Below are 13,750 nucleotides of genomic sequence, written 5' to 3'. Positions count from 1 at the left end.
CCCCATGGGACAGAAGACAGACCAAACCTGAAGAAGGGACTCGTTTGCCACATTGATGCCACACACTCTTCCTTCAGGCTTGCCCTCAGTTCAGGGCAGCGTGCTGATGCCTTGGATGCTTTTGGATGCTCTTCCTCATGCCCAGATGGACACTGGCTTTGGCAGCCCTGCCAGTCTCCTGCTGTGTGATACACATGACCATACCCAATGTCTGGATCAGCTCATTTTCCTCTCCAGTTAAATTCCTCTTTTATTTGCTCTCAGTGGCAGCAAAGCCTTTTTTCCCATATGCTATTTAGCCAATGCAGAGTGACAGAGGTGATAAATCATATCACTGCTGTCTCCTTGTCCGGTAAACACCACCATAAACCCCTTAATCAGCTTTTTTTGGGGGGAAGGAGGAATCACACACAGCCTCTACACACAAACATCACCTACTCCTGCCTCAAGGCTCAGACTTTGGGCTGTTTCCAGTCGGTGTTTGGCTCTTTCCAGCAGCACCAGGCTGTGTGGAGAAGCCCAAACAAGACTATTTGTTCCTTCATTGTCATTATCAAAGCTCTTCTCCTCACTCCATTGCATTCTTTGCCATTGGAGAGGTTTGTGAGGTTAAGGCAAAGTCCTCAAAGCCACAGGGTCCTTTCTGCCAGCTCACAGCCATTTCAACTCCTTTGACTGGTCTCAAACCACCTCTGAGTTCCCTTCAGGTTTTAGCTAGTAACATTTCACCTCATTATTCCTCACATTTTGTCCTGTTCCTGGGCAAATCCCAGCCCTCCAAACCTTCAACCTCCTACTCCCAAACCCCAAAGGAGGGAAGCTACCTTTGTTGTTCAATTTTCCTCACCCCACAAGACCCTACCCAGGCATTTCTCCAGCAACCAACACTCTTTGGAATGAAATCTGCCTTTCTGAACCCATCCCAGCTCAGTTTTGTCCCCATGGAATGGGGGAGCTGAGGGATTGGAGGAACTGAGGATCCTCCTTTCCTGCTGCTGCTGCCTGATGAGATCCTTCCTCTGCAAATAATTTAGGAGGGGATGAGTTTAGCTTTTGCAGTCCCTGGAGAGGATGAATCCTTGCAGGAAACTCTGCACATAAAGGGGAGAGGTTGGGCAAAAGCGGGAGGAGGTGGGGAGGAAGATGATGTGGATGCTGCCGGCGGGGAGGGGAAGAGAAAGGCAAAGTTCTGGGTGTCGGGGGAGGCTGGGGGAGGCAGCTGGGGAGAGGGAAACGGGCGAAGAGAGGGGCTGGGGAAGGTTTGGGGGTTAGAGGTTGGCTTCAACACAAAGGAACAAGCGGCTGAGAAGACGGTAAGAAGCGAAGAACCAATCACGGCGGCAGCCCGGCGATAAAAGGGTTTGCGAAGGGACCCGGGGAGGGGAGAGCTCGCAGGAAACGGCTTCGGCTCCTTCAGCTTCGGCTTGGGCAGAGGGGAGAAAAGGCAACGACGAGACTCCCGCTGTTGGGGGGTGGAAAAGGGGACGGGACAGCCAGACGGACGGAGCATATGGTGAGAGCCTTGGCTCGGGGAGAACAAGGGCGCTGAGGGCTGGGGAAGAACAATGACGGTCCCTGAGATGTGGGGAAAAGGGGATGAAAAGGGGGTGGGGGATTCATCCATCCCAGTGCTGGTGCCCATCGCGGTGGTGGGAGGGGGGAGAAAGCGAGATGGAGCGGTGAGGAGGGAGACACAGGAGCAGAAAGGGATGGAGAGGCGGGAGGAATGCAAAGATAAGGAGAACACGGGCAGATGGGGGTTCATCCATCCCCCCCCCCAGACCCCCGGGATGAGATCCCACCCAGATGTGCCCTGAACTTTATTGCTTTGGGGGGAGGTTCAGCCGAGGGGGTCCCTGGAAGCAGCTTCGGGGGGGGGGGGGGGGGGGATGTGAGGGAGTCTGTTCTCAGCCCTGGGTGGCCTGGCTGAGGTCAGGTGAGGGGGAGGAGATGCTGCCTGAGCTCCAGGACGTGTTGGGGAATGATGCTGCTGAGGGGAGGGGGTGAGCACCCCTTGATCTGAGGGAGGTGTGTGCAATGAGGGGCTTGCACCCATCACCCACCCAGGAGCAGAGGCCTGTGTGTGCTGAATCCCCTGCAGTGAGCATCTTGGGGTGCAGTGTTTCAGGGCTCCCACTCCTCATTTTAGGCTGCAAATCCTTCTTTGTTGTGTGATGCAGCAGATGCCAGATCCATTTTATTAAGCTGATCAGAAAGAGCAGAAATGGAAGAAAACCTGTTACATCCTCATCCCTCTTCCTTAATGCCTCCTAATTCTCCCTGGTGTGTCTCTTGCCACCTCAACCAACGTGGTTTGAAGCCTTTCCAGCCACAGGTCTTTCATCATTTCTCTTGGGAGGCTGTTACATGGTTGGGAGATTTAATAACAACACAAATACCCTGAGCTCTGACATAACTCTGAACAGCCAGGGATCTCCCAAGGCTTCACAAAAGACAGTAGCTCTGTTTGCATCAGGGAGGGGTTGAAAAGGGAACAGGAAATAAAATGAAGTTGTTTGTCCACTATCACTTTGAAACTAAGTGAGAAACAAGGCCGAGTCTCCTGAGTCTCAGTCTAGTGCTGTAACTACCATGTTTTGAGTCAGTCTGATCTGTCTAATCCCCTTGGATCACTTGAGACCAGCTCAAATACGTCAGAGGTCGTGGTTTTGAGCCATTGTCTGCTGTTTCTTTGGTGGGGTATCAGTTGGGAAAGAACTTGTTAATTCAACAGCCTGGATCATGCCTTGGAAACTGGGCTTTGTCCACTAAAGACCTCATGTGAGGCTCTTGCAGGGAAGATATCTGGTGCCCCAGCTGAGCTGTTGTTTATTTAAGGCCAGGAGTAGCACATCTGCAGCATTATTACCATAAACTGCAAACTAATTGCAGGGCAACTGATCAAGCTCAGGCTGAAATGACTCCAGCTCAGTCCCTTTTTCAGTGGGAGCCCTGCAAGAAGCAAATTCCCACTTAAGATCTGTTAGAATCAACCTCTTTGGGCTTTTCATACAGCTCAAAACCAGGGTTCCTGGCCTCTTTTTGGGTCACCAGAGCACCCTCTGATGTGCCTCTCCAGGGTTTGCTTCTCCAAAGAGCATCAGATGCTATACTGGGTGGCATCTTGGATCTTAAAAGGGAAGGTGGAGGTGAAATGCAGCTCCAGACCAATGATCTTTTGAGAGATTTAACCTAGGAATGTGGTTTTGGTGGCTTTCCTTGCTGTGTTTGGCCAGCAAACAGAACCCAGCAGCTCTTGCAGGGGTGGCGTTGGAGACAAGGCCTATGGAAAGTGGTTGTGCTTGTGTTTTTTAGGGGGACCTGGAACAGGACTCACTCCTGTTCTGGCTGTGTTTGCAGATGGTGGGACAGCAGAAGCTCTCAGGAGGGTTAACCCACATAAAACATGCCTGAGGTTTTCTAGGTGATAGTTCACAAGAGATTAACCAGCATAACCTTTAGAGGTGGTGCTTGAGGAAAGAGGAGCTTAGAGGCCATGACAGCTCCACTTCATTGGGGTACAAGAAAAGGTGAGTTTCTACAATAGGTTTTAGGGGAGTAATCAAATATATGGTGTTAGGGGAGCAGAATAAAACACAGGGTGGTTTTTAAACACAGGTCAAGAAGCATCTTCCTTGGCTATAACTGACAACAGAGCCTCATGAGTCTGGGTTTAAGGAAAGCACTTGACACAGTCCCCCCAAGGAGGTCATTATTTTAGTTGGAGATGGGGAAGAGAGAGCCAAAATGGAAGGAGAACACTTGGATCCTTCCAAAAGGAGAGATCTGGGGTCTGAGCTTATTAACAAGCCCCTTTAGAAGTCAGGAGATCTACCTGTGGTAAGGAAAAACCAGCTCAGCAAAGAGGAGGATGAGAACTGAAGGCTTAGAAATGGCTGAAGTAGGAGTTGGGGCAGAGCAAGCAGCTGCAAAGTGAAGCTGCTGTAGCCTGAAGGACCTCAGCTAGTGGAAGGCATTGAAGGAGTATCTAGGATGACAGAGGAAGAACACATCTGGCCAGAGGTGTCCAGAGGTAGCAGAGAAGTGTTTGTACCACAACACAAAGGTCTGAGCTCTCCTTCAGCGGGGAGCAGCCAGGCTGGCTCACCTCCTGTAGAAATAGAACCCAGCTGATGGGGAAGAGATCAAAAAGGAATTGGCTTCTGCTTAAAAAAAAAAAAGCCACCCTAACTGCTGAGGGATGTGAGAGGCAAGTCTTCTGTTGGGAGAAGAACTGGGAGCATCATGGCAGTGTGATGGGAAGTGGCTGTACATTGGTGTAGGAAAACAGATGGGGAGGTTTCCAAGCAGAGCATGGTTAAAGAGACTCTGGAAAGCTTGTAAAGGGGAGAGAAGGAGCATGAGCTGCTCTTTGCCTCTTGTCCTCATCCTCCCAGCAGGCTTGCTTCTGTATTTCTCTGCTCTGTCAGGAGATGCCAGGGAGCAGAGACTACCTGCAGACCAGGAGTTTTAATGGATGCCATTAAACATGGCCACAGGCCCAGCAATGGGCAGCTCCCTGCTTCAGTTTCTGCCTCTGGAAAAGGGATGAGTCCCAGGAGCATCCTCCTGGCCCTTCTGCTTCTGTGCTGAGAGACAAAGGCTGAGGAGAAGCCTGGTTCTCCTTGACCCTGATCCTTCCAGGGCCATGCACCTCCTCCTCAGGGGAGGCAGAGATGAAGGTGGGAGAGTAGTGAGCAGGGGTTTCCCTCAGGCTCCCTCCTTGCTTGTGTGGGTCCTGCATTGTTGCCCTGACAAAGGCAGCCCTGTTCCTTCCCCACAACTATTCCTTGTCAGCATCCCTCAGCATTTGGGCTGCACATTTCCTGCCCACTGGCAGCCTTTCAAGAGGCAGAACATGGCTGGAAAGCAGATCAGTGGGGCAGGAGGCTGGAAGGTAGTACAGAAGGTGGGCAGAGACAGGGCTGCACCTCAGAAACATGATGAAGAAGGGTGATGGTTTCTACAGAATTGATTTGGCTGCTCCTCCTGGGTCTCCTCTACCCTGTGTCAAACCAGCAGGGACTTGCCCTGGGTCTCAGATACTGGGGAGGTCAAGTGCTTGGCTTTATGCCACACAAGGAACCAAGATCTGAAGCTGAATTAAGGTCTAAGTAGCTGAAGGGCTCTGGCTAAAGCTAGAGCTATGACCACCCAAACTGCATCTTGCTGTGTCTTTCTACCCTTGAGAAGCTGAAGCAGGATTGGGGATGCTGTGCCCTCTTACCTGGCAGTGCTGTGGCCAGCTCTGGCCCTGTCCCTTTTGACACAGACCCTGTGCCATGGTGTAGATTGGCTGTGAGGCCCTGAGGCTGGAGAAACGGAGCAGTAAGCCTGGGGTGATTCCCAGGATCAGGCTCTTCCAGCTCCTCTTCACCTCCTCCCCATATAGCCCTGCTGAGCTGGAGCATCAGTGCCTGTCCCATAGGGGCTGCACCAATCCTGCACACAATTTTGGGGCCCTCAGCCCCAACAGCAATGGCTTTAGCTCCCCATTTCCCTGGAGGAGAGGCTTGAGAAGCTTCCCTGAGGTGCTGAGCTCCTGCCCCTGCCTCCCTGTGCTGCTGGGGACAATCAGCATCCTCCCAGGATGGAAGAGGAAAGGGGCCTGGCTCCCCCACACCGTGCTTTGCCTTGGGGAAAAGCCTCTTGCAATGGTAACAGTGATCCCAGCAGTAAACAGACACTTCCCAGAGCTGCTAACGGGAACCATATGGTAGAAAGGGGCCTCTGGCCCTCTGCAGTCATGTTGCTTTCCTGTCCAGGAAACTCAGTGGCTTTGGGAGAGGCTGGGGGGGGGGCTCCTGGGAGCAGCCCAGACACCCCCCTACAGAAGGGGAGTGAGGAAGGCTCCCCACACCTGGCCTGACTGCTTTTGGAGGTGGGTCACAGTCAGGAGGGATCAGGGAATTTCCTTGAGGGGCCACCTCAGATGTTTCTGACTCCTTACATGTGCCCTAAGGGTCAGGCGGGAAGGGGAGAGGGGACAGAAGAGGCTGCTGTAGGCAAAGGCTCTGCCACTGAGCAGAGGGAATGTTGCCCTCCTCACCCAAAACATCCCTGGGCAGTGCTAAAAGCCCCCAGTACCAATCCTGCAGGCACATGTCCCCTTGCAGATACCAGATGAGCTTCAACCCCAAAGGCCTGAGTCAATCCCCAGCTTGCTGAGGTCACCCCAAAAAGCCCTCCCTGAGCTGGTGAGGCATGGGGCAGGTGGAACTAGCTCTGGAGCACAAGACCCACCTTCCTTTCATGTCTGTCATGCTCTGGCCATCACTGCTGCCAGCAGAAGCTGCTCTGTCTCCTTGGGTACACAGCACAAGACTTTGGTGGAAGTTTTGGGGCCTTTCTTTGGTCCACACAAACCCATCAGATGCTCCCAGGAGAGCCAGGAAGAATCAAACTGTAAAGCAAGGGGTTTCTCAGCTTGTCCTGAGCCAGATAACCTGACATTGCTGAAGAGGCCAGTCCCAGAACACAGGTTTGGAGAAATCCCATCTAACAGGCCCAGTGCCAACCTCTGCCATGGGAGACTTGGCTTTGCTTCGTCCCAGATGTCCTCTGCCCTCCTCAGACAATCATCAGGGACCCGCATACTGTTTGTGCTGGGTTCCTCTGCTCGTGGAAGCTTGTGCTGCCTGCCTTTGTGCCTAAACCCCATCCTCTGCAGCCTAAAACCTCCTCAAGAAGAGCAGCTCAGAGCCTCTTAGAACCCTTGCTGTGGTTTGTGTCTTGTTCTGTTTCCCTTATCACTTTCAGCACACCCTTCCCCTTTGAGATTTCTCCCCTTGGCCTCCTGTCCTTGGGCAGGAAGGAACATTTAGCAACTTGAGTACAAGAGGGGCCCCTCTGGTTTGAAATGAAGGTTGGGAGCAAGGTGAGGGCAGAGAGATGGAGGCAGAAGAAGGAAAGCTGGAGGAGGGGGCTGCAAAAGTGGGATGGCATTGAAGGGAACAGGGTTTGAGGTGCTTGGAGCGGGAGGGAGGGGAGGAAGAGGAGCTGTGAGGGATGAAGGGGAGCTGGGGGTGGAGAAATGCTTGCGGTAAAGGCAGGGGAGAAGGTGAGAAGCAGGGGGAGAAGGGGGAGGGTTGTGCCTCTGCATTTACTGGGGGTAAGGCCACCAAGCTCTCTGGGTGCCTCAGGTTCCCCTCGGGCTGCAGGAACCTCCCAGACCCCAGAGATACGAGTGGGAAGAGGTGGGGGAGAAGCAGAGAAAGGCTGCGAGTTCAGGCTTTGCCCTGTTCCCTGAGTACTGTGAGCAGGAAATAACACCCAAACCGCAGGGGAGACAGGTAATGATGGGGGTAAAACTCAGAAGGGGCCTAGAAATGTTTGTCACAAGGGTTGTGCAGCTCCCAGGAGCTGGGGAGAGCCAGCTCAGCTCAGCCACCACTGCTCAAGACCCTGTGGCAAAGGCCTCTCGAGTCTAGAAAGCAAGCCCTGGCTCATTTTGGGTTCTTTGCTGGGTACTACATGAGCTTGGTGGCAACTGCAGAGTGTTGAGACTTTATAGGCATCTAAAAACCACCCAAAACCCTGGTGCAAATGGCTCTGTGAGCTTGGCAATGTGGGGATATCCCCCACCCCAAGCTTTCCACCCCACCACATCTACCCTGGGGCCTTCTCAGAGTCTACCCCAGGCCTTGAGCAGCAAGAAGGGGATTTTTGAACCCCTGCTCTGCTCCTCCCTCAGCATCATTTGCTCAGCCCCACATCTCTGCTTTGCATATGCAAAACAGCCCTGACCAAGCCTGATCTTTTAAGGCTGTTTTGAAGGTGAAGAGCACAGGGGAAAACCCCCCTGAAGCTCTGTCAGTGCCTTTCCAGCTCATTGTTTTTAACCCAAATGGATGGTTTGCAACACTAGTGAGGTAGTTTTTCTCCTGTGCTGCATTCTAACTGGTCTGAGACTTGTCAAACTCATCCTCCTGTTCACTCAGCCCAGGTCACAGAAGTCACAGCTGATGAGGCTCAGCCTAAAGGCATCGTGGGCTCCCCAGAGAAGACAGAAATCCCCAGCACTTGCTCTGTTGAGCTGGGATCTGAGCTGTTCAGAAAAGCTTCTCTGGGCTAAAATGAGACTAAAATGACCAGGTTTTCCTTCAGCAGCACCAGGCCTTTAGTGGTGATGTTGGTTAAACACTGGGTGCTGGTTTGACAGGACATGGGAGTTGTAGCCTTGCTGCTCACAGCTTGGTAATTGCTTTCCACGAGTGGGTTTGGAGCAGAAGCCCTCACCCCACCTTCTGCTTGTGTTTCCAGCAGCCCTCTCCCATTCTAGCCCATTATCTTGACTAGAACTCTTGAGGCAGTGTCCCAGAGATCACGTGCCAGCTTCCTAAAACTGAGCAGTACCCCAGACCTGCATCTCCTGGCTGCCAGACCAGGTTTGCTGTTGCCTAAATCTCTTGGAACCCTCAAGAAATCCCCACGGAAGGAGCCTTGAGGGTGCTGCTGTCACACAGCTGGCTTTGAGGTGATGAAACCAGCCACGACATTTCCTTTCCAGGTGTTGCAAGAGCTCTGTCTGAGCCACCTCCTCGAGGAACAGCAGCCCACCAACTTCAAGCTCAGGATTAAATAGACAGAGGAGGGGAAGGAACCATGTTCCAGGCCACGGGAGCTGCCAGCCCAGCTTCAACTCACGTACGTAGCGTCCCCCGTGAGGACTTTCCCCCCTGGCTTTTGGCTCTTGAGGGATGGAGGGTTGTGTGTCCAGAAGCTGTTTTCTGAGCTTGACATTTGTAGGGTGATGAAAGGCACAGGCAGTGCTGCTCAAGCGAGCAAATGTTCCAGCAGAAGGTGCTGTTTGCTGAGCACCAGTTGCCAGGTCAGCTGAGGGGGCTCAGAGCTCCTCACCTATTCTCCTCTGGCCTTTCTGTGTTTGTGTTTCCATGGCTTTCTGGGATGACGATTGAGAGCATCTGAGCTGCTTAGGATTGGAGGGAGATGGTAAAACAAAAAGGCTCAAGAACATCTCCTGCTGGGACAGGATATGGTCCTTCCCCTCAAGGGAGATCTCAGATATGAACTAGATAGTGAGGCTGATGAGAGCCAGAAAGCAGCTTGCCTGGAGCCTTGGGAAAGGATGTGTTCCAGTTCCAAAGAGGCAGCTCTGGCTCAGCTGAGCCTAAAACTGAGCCTAAACCCAAGCCTATGAAATCCTAAACCCCAGGAGAGCACCTGTGATTGTTTTACCAGAGCTGAGGGACACGACTGGTTTTACACAGCCCCGAGTCTCGCTGCCTGTGTCCCTCTGTTGACTTTGGCTTCCTCTTCCAGCTTTGTGGGAGAGGAAAAAAAATCACGTCCCTGCCCCTTCAGTCAATGAGAGCAGCTGGGAAATGTCTGGAAAGAGGCAGCAGCTCAGCAAAGTGAGAGTTTCCTGTGCTTTGCTCAGACAAGCTGTTTCCAAAGATACAAAGATACTATGGGGGAGGAAAAGGGGGGGGAGGGTGGAAGATCAGCCTGGAGATGGATGATCAGCCTGGGGACAGAGAGAAAGGACAGTGCTAGCCAAGCAGAACCAAGAGGAAGGGTGAAGAGGTTGGTGGGGTGATGTTCTGGGGTCACACAGAAAAGAGCAAAGAGCAGAGAGGGGAGAGACAGGCTGTTGGGAAGCAGTTCTGGCTGGTCCACCTTGTTAAAAGTGTGTTTGCCCCTTTTGATCCTGGCTGTTTGAAGCAGCTTGATGAGGGTACAGGACTGTGGGGGAGGAGTGGGAGGGGATTTGGGAGGAGATGAGCTGTTGCAGCTGCAGATGGGACCACTGAGAGCTTACTCTGAAATCCTGAGGGCAGAGGGACAGGGCCTCAGTCTTCATATCTCTCTTGCCTTGCATCAGTACCATCAGCCCTCACCAAGCTGCAGGTGCCATGGAGCACGTCCTCAGCTCTGTCAGTGCCCCTCGTGCCCTCCACATCCTCACAATAGAGCTCAAAGGGGCTAGAGGAGGCTCTTTGCTGTGGCTTCCAGCCCAGGAGTTTCCTGTGCAGTGTCACAGAGGAACTCAGAAACAAAACATCCACTGAGGGGGGGGGTTGGGAAACAGCAGCACAGGCTTTGTGAGAACCAGGAGCACCCCAGGAACTGCCTGTCTACCAGCTTCTCTCTGCCTGCAGGCTGGCAGCATTACCACTCTCCAGCTCTGTGGGGTAAATGTTGGCTTGAAGGAGGATGAAGCAGAGCTGCTAAGACAGCTGGGGAGGATGTGGCAGTGAAGGAGTGGAGTTCCCTCACATCTCTGCCCACCCCAGGCCCAAACTGCCCCCAGGGATGGGCAGCTTCAGGGACACAGGGAGGGATCCTCTGCTGTTCTTCCTGAGGGGTAATACTGATGGGGGTCCCCAGACACATGGTGGCTGTACTGGGTAGCCAAGGATACCCACAGATGGGGAGAGCTGTGACTCCAGGGTTGGAAAAGACCTTTAAGATCAAGTTCAACTCCTCCCCTCACAGTGCCAAGCCCATCACTAAGCCCTCAGCATCACATCCATGTGTCTTTTCAATCTCTCCAGGGCTGGAGACTTCCCCACCTCCTTGGGCAGCCTGGCACAGGGGCTGACAACCCTCTCGGGGAGAAAAAGTTCTTCCCTAAGATGTTGTGCTCTGCAAAGTCCCTGCTGTGACATCTGTGCTTGATACCACCACAAAAAGAGCTCAGCTATGCCCTGGCTGTGGAAGAAACAAAGTCCAAGGCAGAGGCCTGAGTGAGCAGTGCTGGATGGGAGCTGGCTGCTCTCCCCCCATGTGCCCAGTTCACACCCTGCGTGCCCCCTGTGTGTCCTTGCAGCTCAGCTGCTGGTACTGATCCTCCTGTGCTCCTCCTTTAAGCACAATTCAGTGCCAGGTTTGTCACTCCAGGCTCTTCATTTGTGTTTCTTTTCTCTTTCCCTTCTTAGGAGGGAAAGAACAGCTCAGGAGGCAGCACCGTGCAGCGCTCCAAGGTATCTGCTCTGTTACCTCAGCATAGAATCACAGAAGCATTTTGGTTGGGAAAGACCTTCGAGTCCAACCTCTTGCCAAGCTCGTCACTACCCCATGGCCCTCAGCACCTCAGCCCCGTGTCTTTGGGATCCTTCCAGGGATGGGCCCTCCCCCAGCTCCCTGGGCAGCCTGGAACAGGGGCTGACAACTCTTCCTCAGCTCTGATCTCAACCTCCCCTGGGGCAACTTGAGGCTGCTTCCTCTTGTCCTGTCACTTGGAAGCAGAGACAGACCCCCACCTCACTCCAACCTCCTGTCAGGGAGTTGCAGAGGGTGATCATGTCTCCCCTCAGCCTCCTTGAGGCTAAATAAGCCCAGCAACATCCTGCTGGTTCACAGTGAGGGGAAAGGACTGAAACCCAAAGGCCCAAGCACCAGTGTAACCCAGCAGCAGTGGAGTGGCATGAGGAGACTGAACTGCTTCATGCCAACCACTGCTCCAGCTGGGAACCAGGCACAGCATCTCCCAAACCTCTTCCTCATCCTCTCTCTCCCCTTTTTTTGACTTCCCCTTTGTCCAGTCCTTCAGCCTGAAGGCACAAGTGAAGGAGTTGTGCACCGCCTGCCAGAAAACCGTCTACCCCATGGAGCGGCTGGTGGCAGATAAGTTTGTCTTCCACAACACCTGCTTCTGCTGCAAGCACTGCCACACCAAGCTCAGGTGAGGAGGAAAAGGGGATGGCACTGTGGTTCTGCCCACCCTGGGGAGGGAAAGCTCCTTGGGCAGCTAAAGAAACCACCCCCACAACCCATTCAGCCTGGTCCTGAGTGTCAACTAAATCCCCTCTGGTATGATGGAGGAAAGGTTTTTGCCCTTGAGAGCAGCCCCAATGTGGAGCTGAGGCAGAGCTTCCTCCTAGATGATGCAGAGCCCTGCAGGACCCCCTCCCTTTTTACCATTAATGCCTGAGCTGTCTGGAGCAAGCTCTCAGGCCTTTCTCACACTCCCTACCTGCACGTTCCCTTCTCCTTCCTCCTATCCTGATGCCCTTTGAGTCTTCCACTCCCCTGAACCATGCAGCCCATATCCTTGTGCCCAGCTAACCCTGCCTCCTTCCCTAGCCTGGGCACCTATGCAGCTCTCCATGGGGAATTCTACTGCAAGCCCCACTTCCAGCAGCTCTTCAAGAGTAAAGGCAACTACGATGAGGGCTTCGGGCGCAAGCAGCACAAGGAGCTGTGGGTGCACAAGGAGGTGGAGAGCGGGACCAAGACGGCGTGAGCGAGGCCAAGCACCCTACCTACCTCCCTGGAGCTCAGCAGAGATGGGATGAAGCAGTGCTGAGCCGGGGCCTAACTGAGCTGATGTAAAGCAAAGGCTGAGCTTGAGCCTGGGGGGCAGTTTCAGGCCTGCCAATTATGGAAAAGATGATCTGGGGCCTAGAAGTTTCAGCAGAGCTGCCAGCTCCCACCACACCAATCCTGGTGTGTCCTTGGTCTACATCAGCTCAGTTGGCATTGTTCAGCCTTAAGGATCTTGCCCTGTGACTGTTTAACAGTGTCTTGTCTTTTTGATATTTGCCTTTGATTGGTACGTTCTGTGCTGGAGCCGGGCACAGCAGCTTCAGCACCATGCCACACGCTCTTTTATTTTTGTAATACAAGGTTGTGGAGCCTTCCCTGTCTTGTCTTATATTCTCCCAAGGTCCTGGGGAAGTGGAATAGTGCACAGGTCTGCCTCTACTTGAGGGCAGGAAAGCTTTGCAGAGGGACCCGGCCATGCTGGAGCCATGGGATGGGGGTAATGGGATGAGGTTGAACAAGGGCAAGGGCTGGGGCCTGCCCTTGGGCATCCCCAAGCCCAGACAGCTCCAGGCTGGGGCAGAGGGGCTGGAAAGCTGCCTGGTGGCAAAGGACCTGGGGGTGTTGATCAACAACCACCTGAACATGAGCCAGCAGTGTGCCCAGGTGGGCAAGAAGGCCAGTGGTATCCTGGCTTGGATCAGCACTAGTGTGGCAGCAGGAGCAGGGCAGGGACTGTTCCCCTGCGCTGGGCCCTGGGGAGGCTGCAGCTCCAGGGCTGTGTTCAGTGCTGGGCCCCTCACTCGCTGCCAGAGGGACACTGAGGGGCTGGAGAGTGGCCAGAGCCAGGGAAGGGGCTGGAGCACAAGGGTGCTGGGGAGGGGGTGTTCAGCCTGGAGAAGAGACTGAGGGGAGACAGGAGCACTCTCTGCAGCTCCCTGACAGGAGGCTGAGGGGAGGAGAGGCGGCCATCTTTGCTCCCGAGTCACAAGCGACAGGACCAGAGGAAAGGGGCTGGAGTTGCCCCAGGGGAGGTTGAGGTTGGAGCTGAGGCAGAACCGTTTCCCTGAGAGGGTTGTCAGCCCCTGTGCCAGGCTGCCCAGGGAGCTGGGGGAGTGCCCAGCCCTGGAGGGATCCCAAAGCTGTGGAGCTGAGGTGCTGAGGGCCAGGGGTTAGTGCTGGGCTGGGACTCCAGGAGCTTCAAGGGCTTTTGCAATTGAAATCATTCTCTGATTCTTACTGCCCAGTTGCTGTGGAAAGAGCCTTTCCTTATGCAGGATCAAGGAAGCATTGCTGGGTACCTGTGTGTAGGATGGGTCCATTGAGGCCTGAGCTCAGGATTGCCAGTTGCACAGCAGCATTTCACCCTGTGAGCTCCACACCCCAGATGTAACCACAGAGCAGCTTCCACAGATTTCCCAGACCACCCTCAAAGGGAATTCACCATTCTGTGAATTCATTAGTCCTTTGCTGGTACATCTTGGGGCTTAATGGCTTCCCCCTCCCATACCAATGAAGGAAA

At 53.8% G+C, this 13,750-nt stretch overlaps 1 protein-coding gene across 2 annotated transcripts; it reads left to right on the top strand.

Moving 5' to 3' along the window:
* The first annotated feature begins 1,259 nt into the window (after positions 1-1,259).
* LOC133628398 (LIM domain-containing protein 2-like) lies at positions 1,260-13,091 on the top strand. Of its 2 annotated transcripts, XM_062016561.1 has the most exons (5): positions 1,260-1,513; positions 8,510-8,646; positions 10,902-10,946; positions 11,508-11,647; positions 12,049-13,090. In XM_062016561.1, the coding sequence occupies exons 2-5, from the start codon at positions 8,605-8,607 to the stop codon at positions 12,206-12,208; spliced, it is 387 nt and encodes a 128-aa protein (XP_061872545.1). In that variant the 5' UTR covers positions 1,260-1,513; positions 8,510-8,604; the 3' UTR covers positions 12,209-13,090. The 2 variants fall into 2 exon arrangements, with proteins under 2 accessions (XP_061872545.1, XP_061872546.1); XM_062016562.1 differs by lacking the exon at positions 10,902-10,946 and having other exon boundaries at positions 12,049-13,091.
* The last annotated feature ends 659 nt before the right edge of the window (positions 13,092-13,750 follow it).

Source organism: Colius striatus, chromosome W (assembly GCF_028858725.1).
Source record: "Colius striatus isolate bColStr4 chromosome W, bColStr4.1.hap1, whole genome shotgun sequence".
NCBI lineage: Eukaryota > Metazoa > Chordata > Aves > Coliiformes > Coliidae > Colius > Colius striatus.
This window is presented reverse-complemented; position numbering and strand designations above follow the sequence as displayed.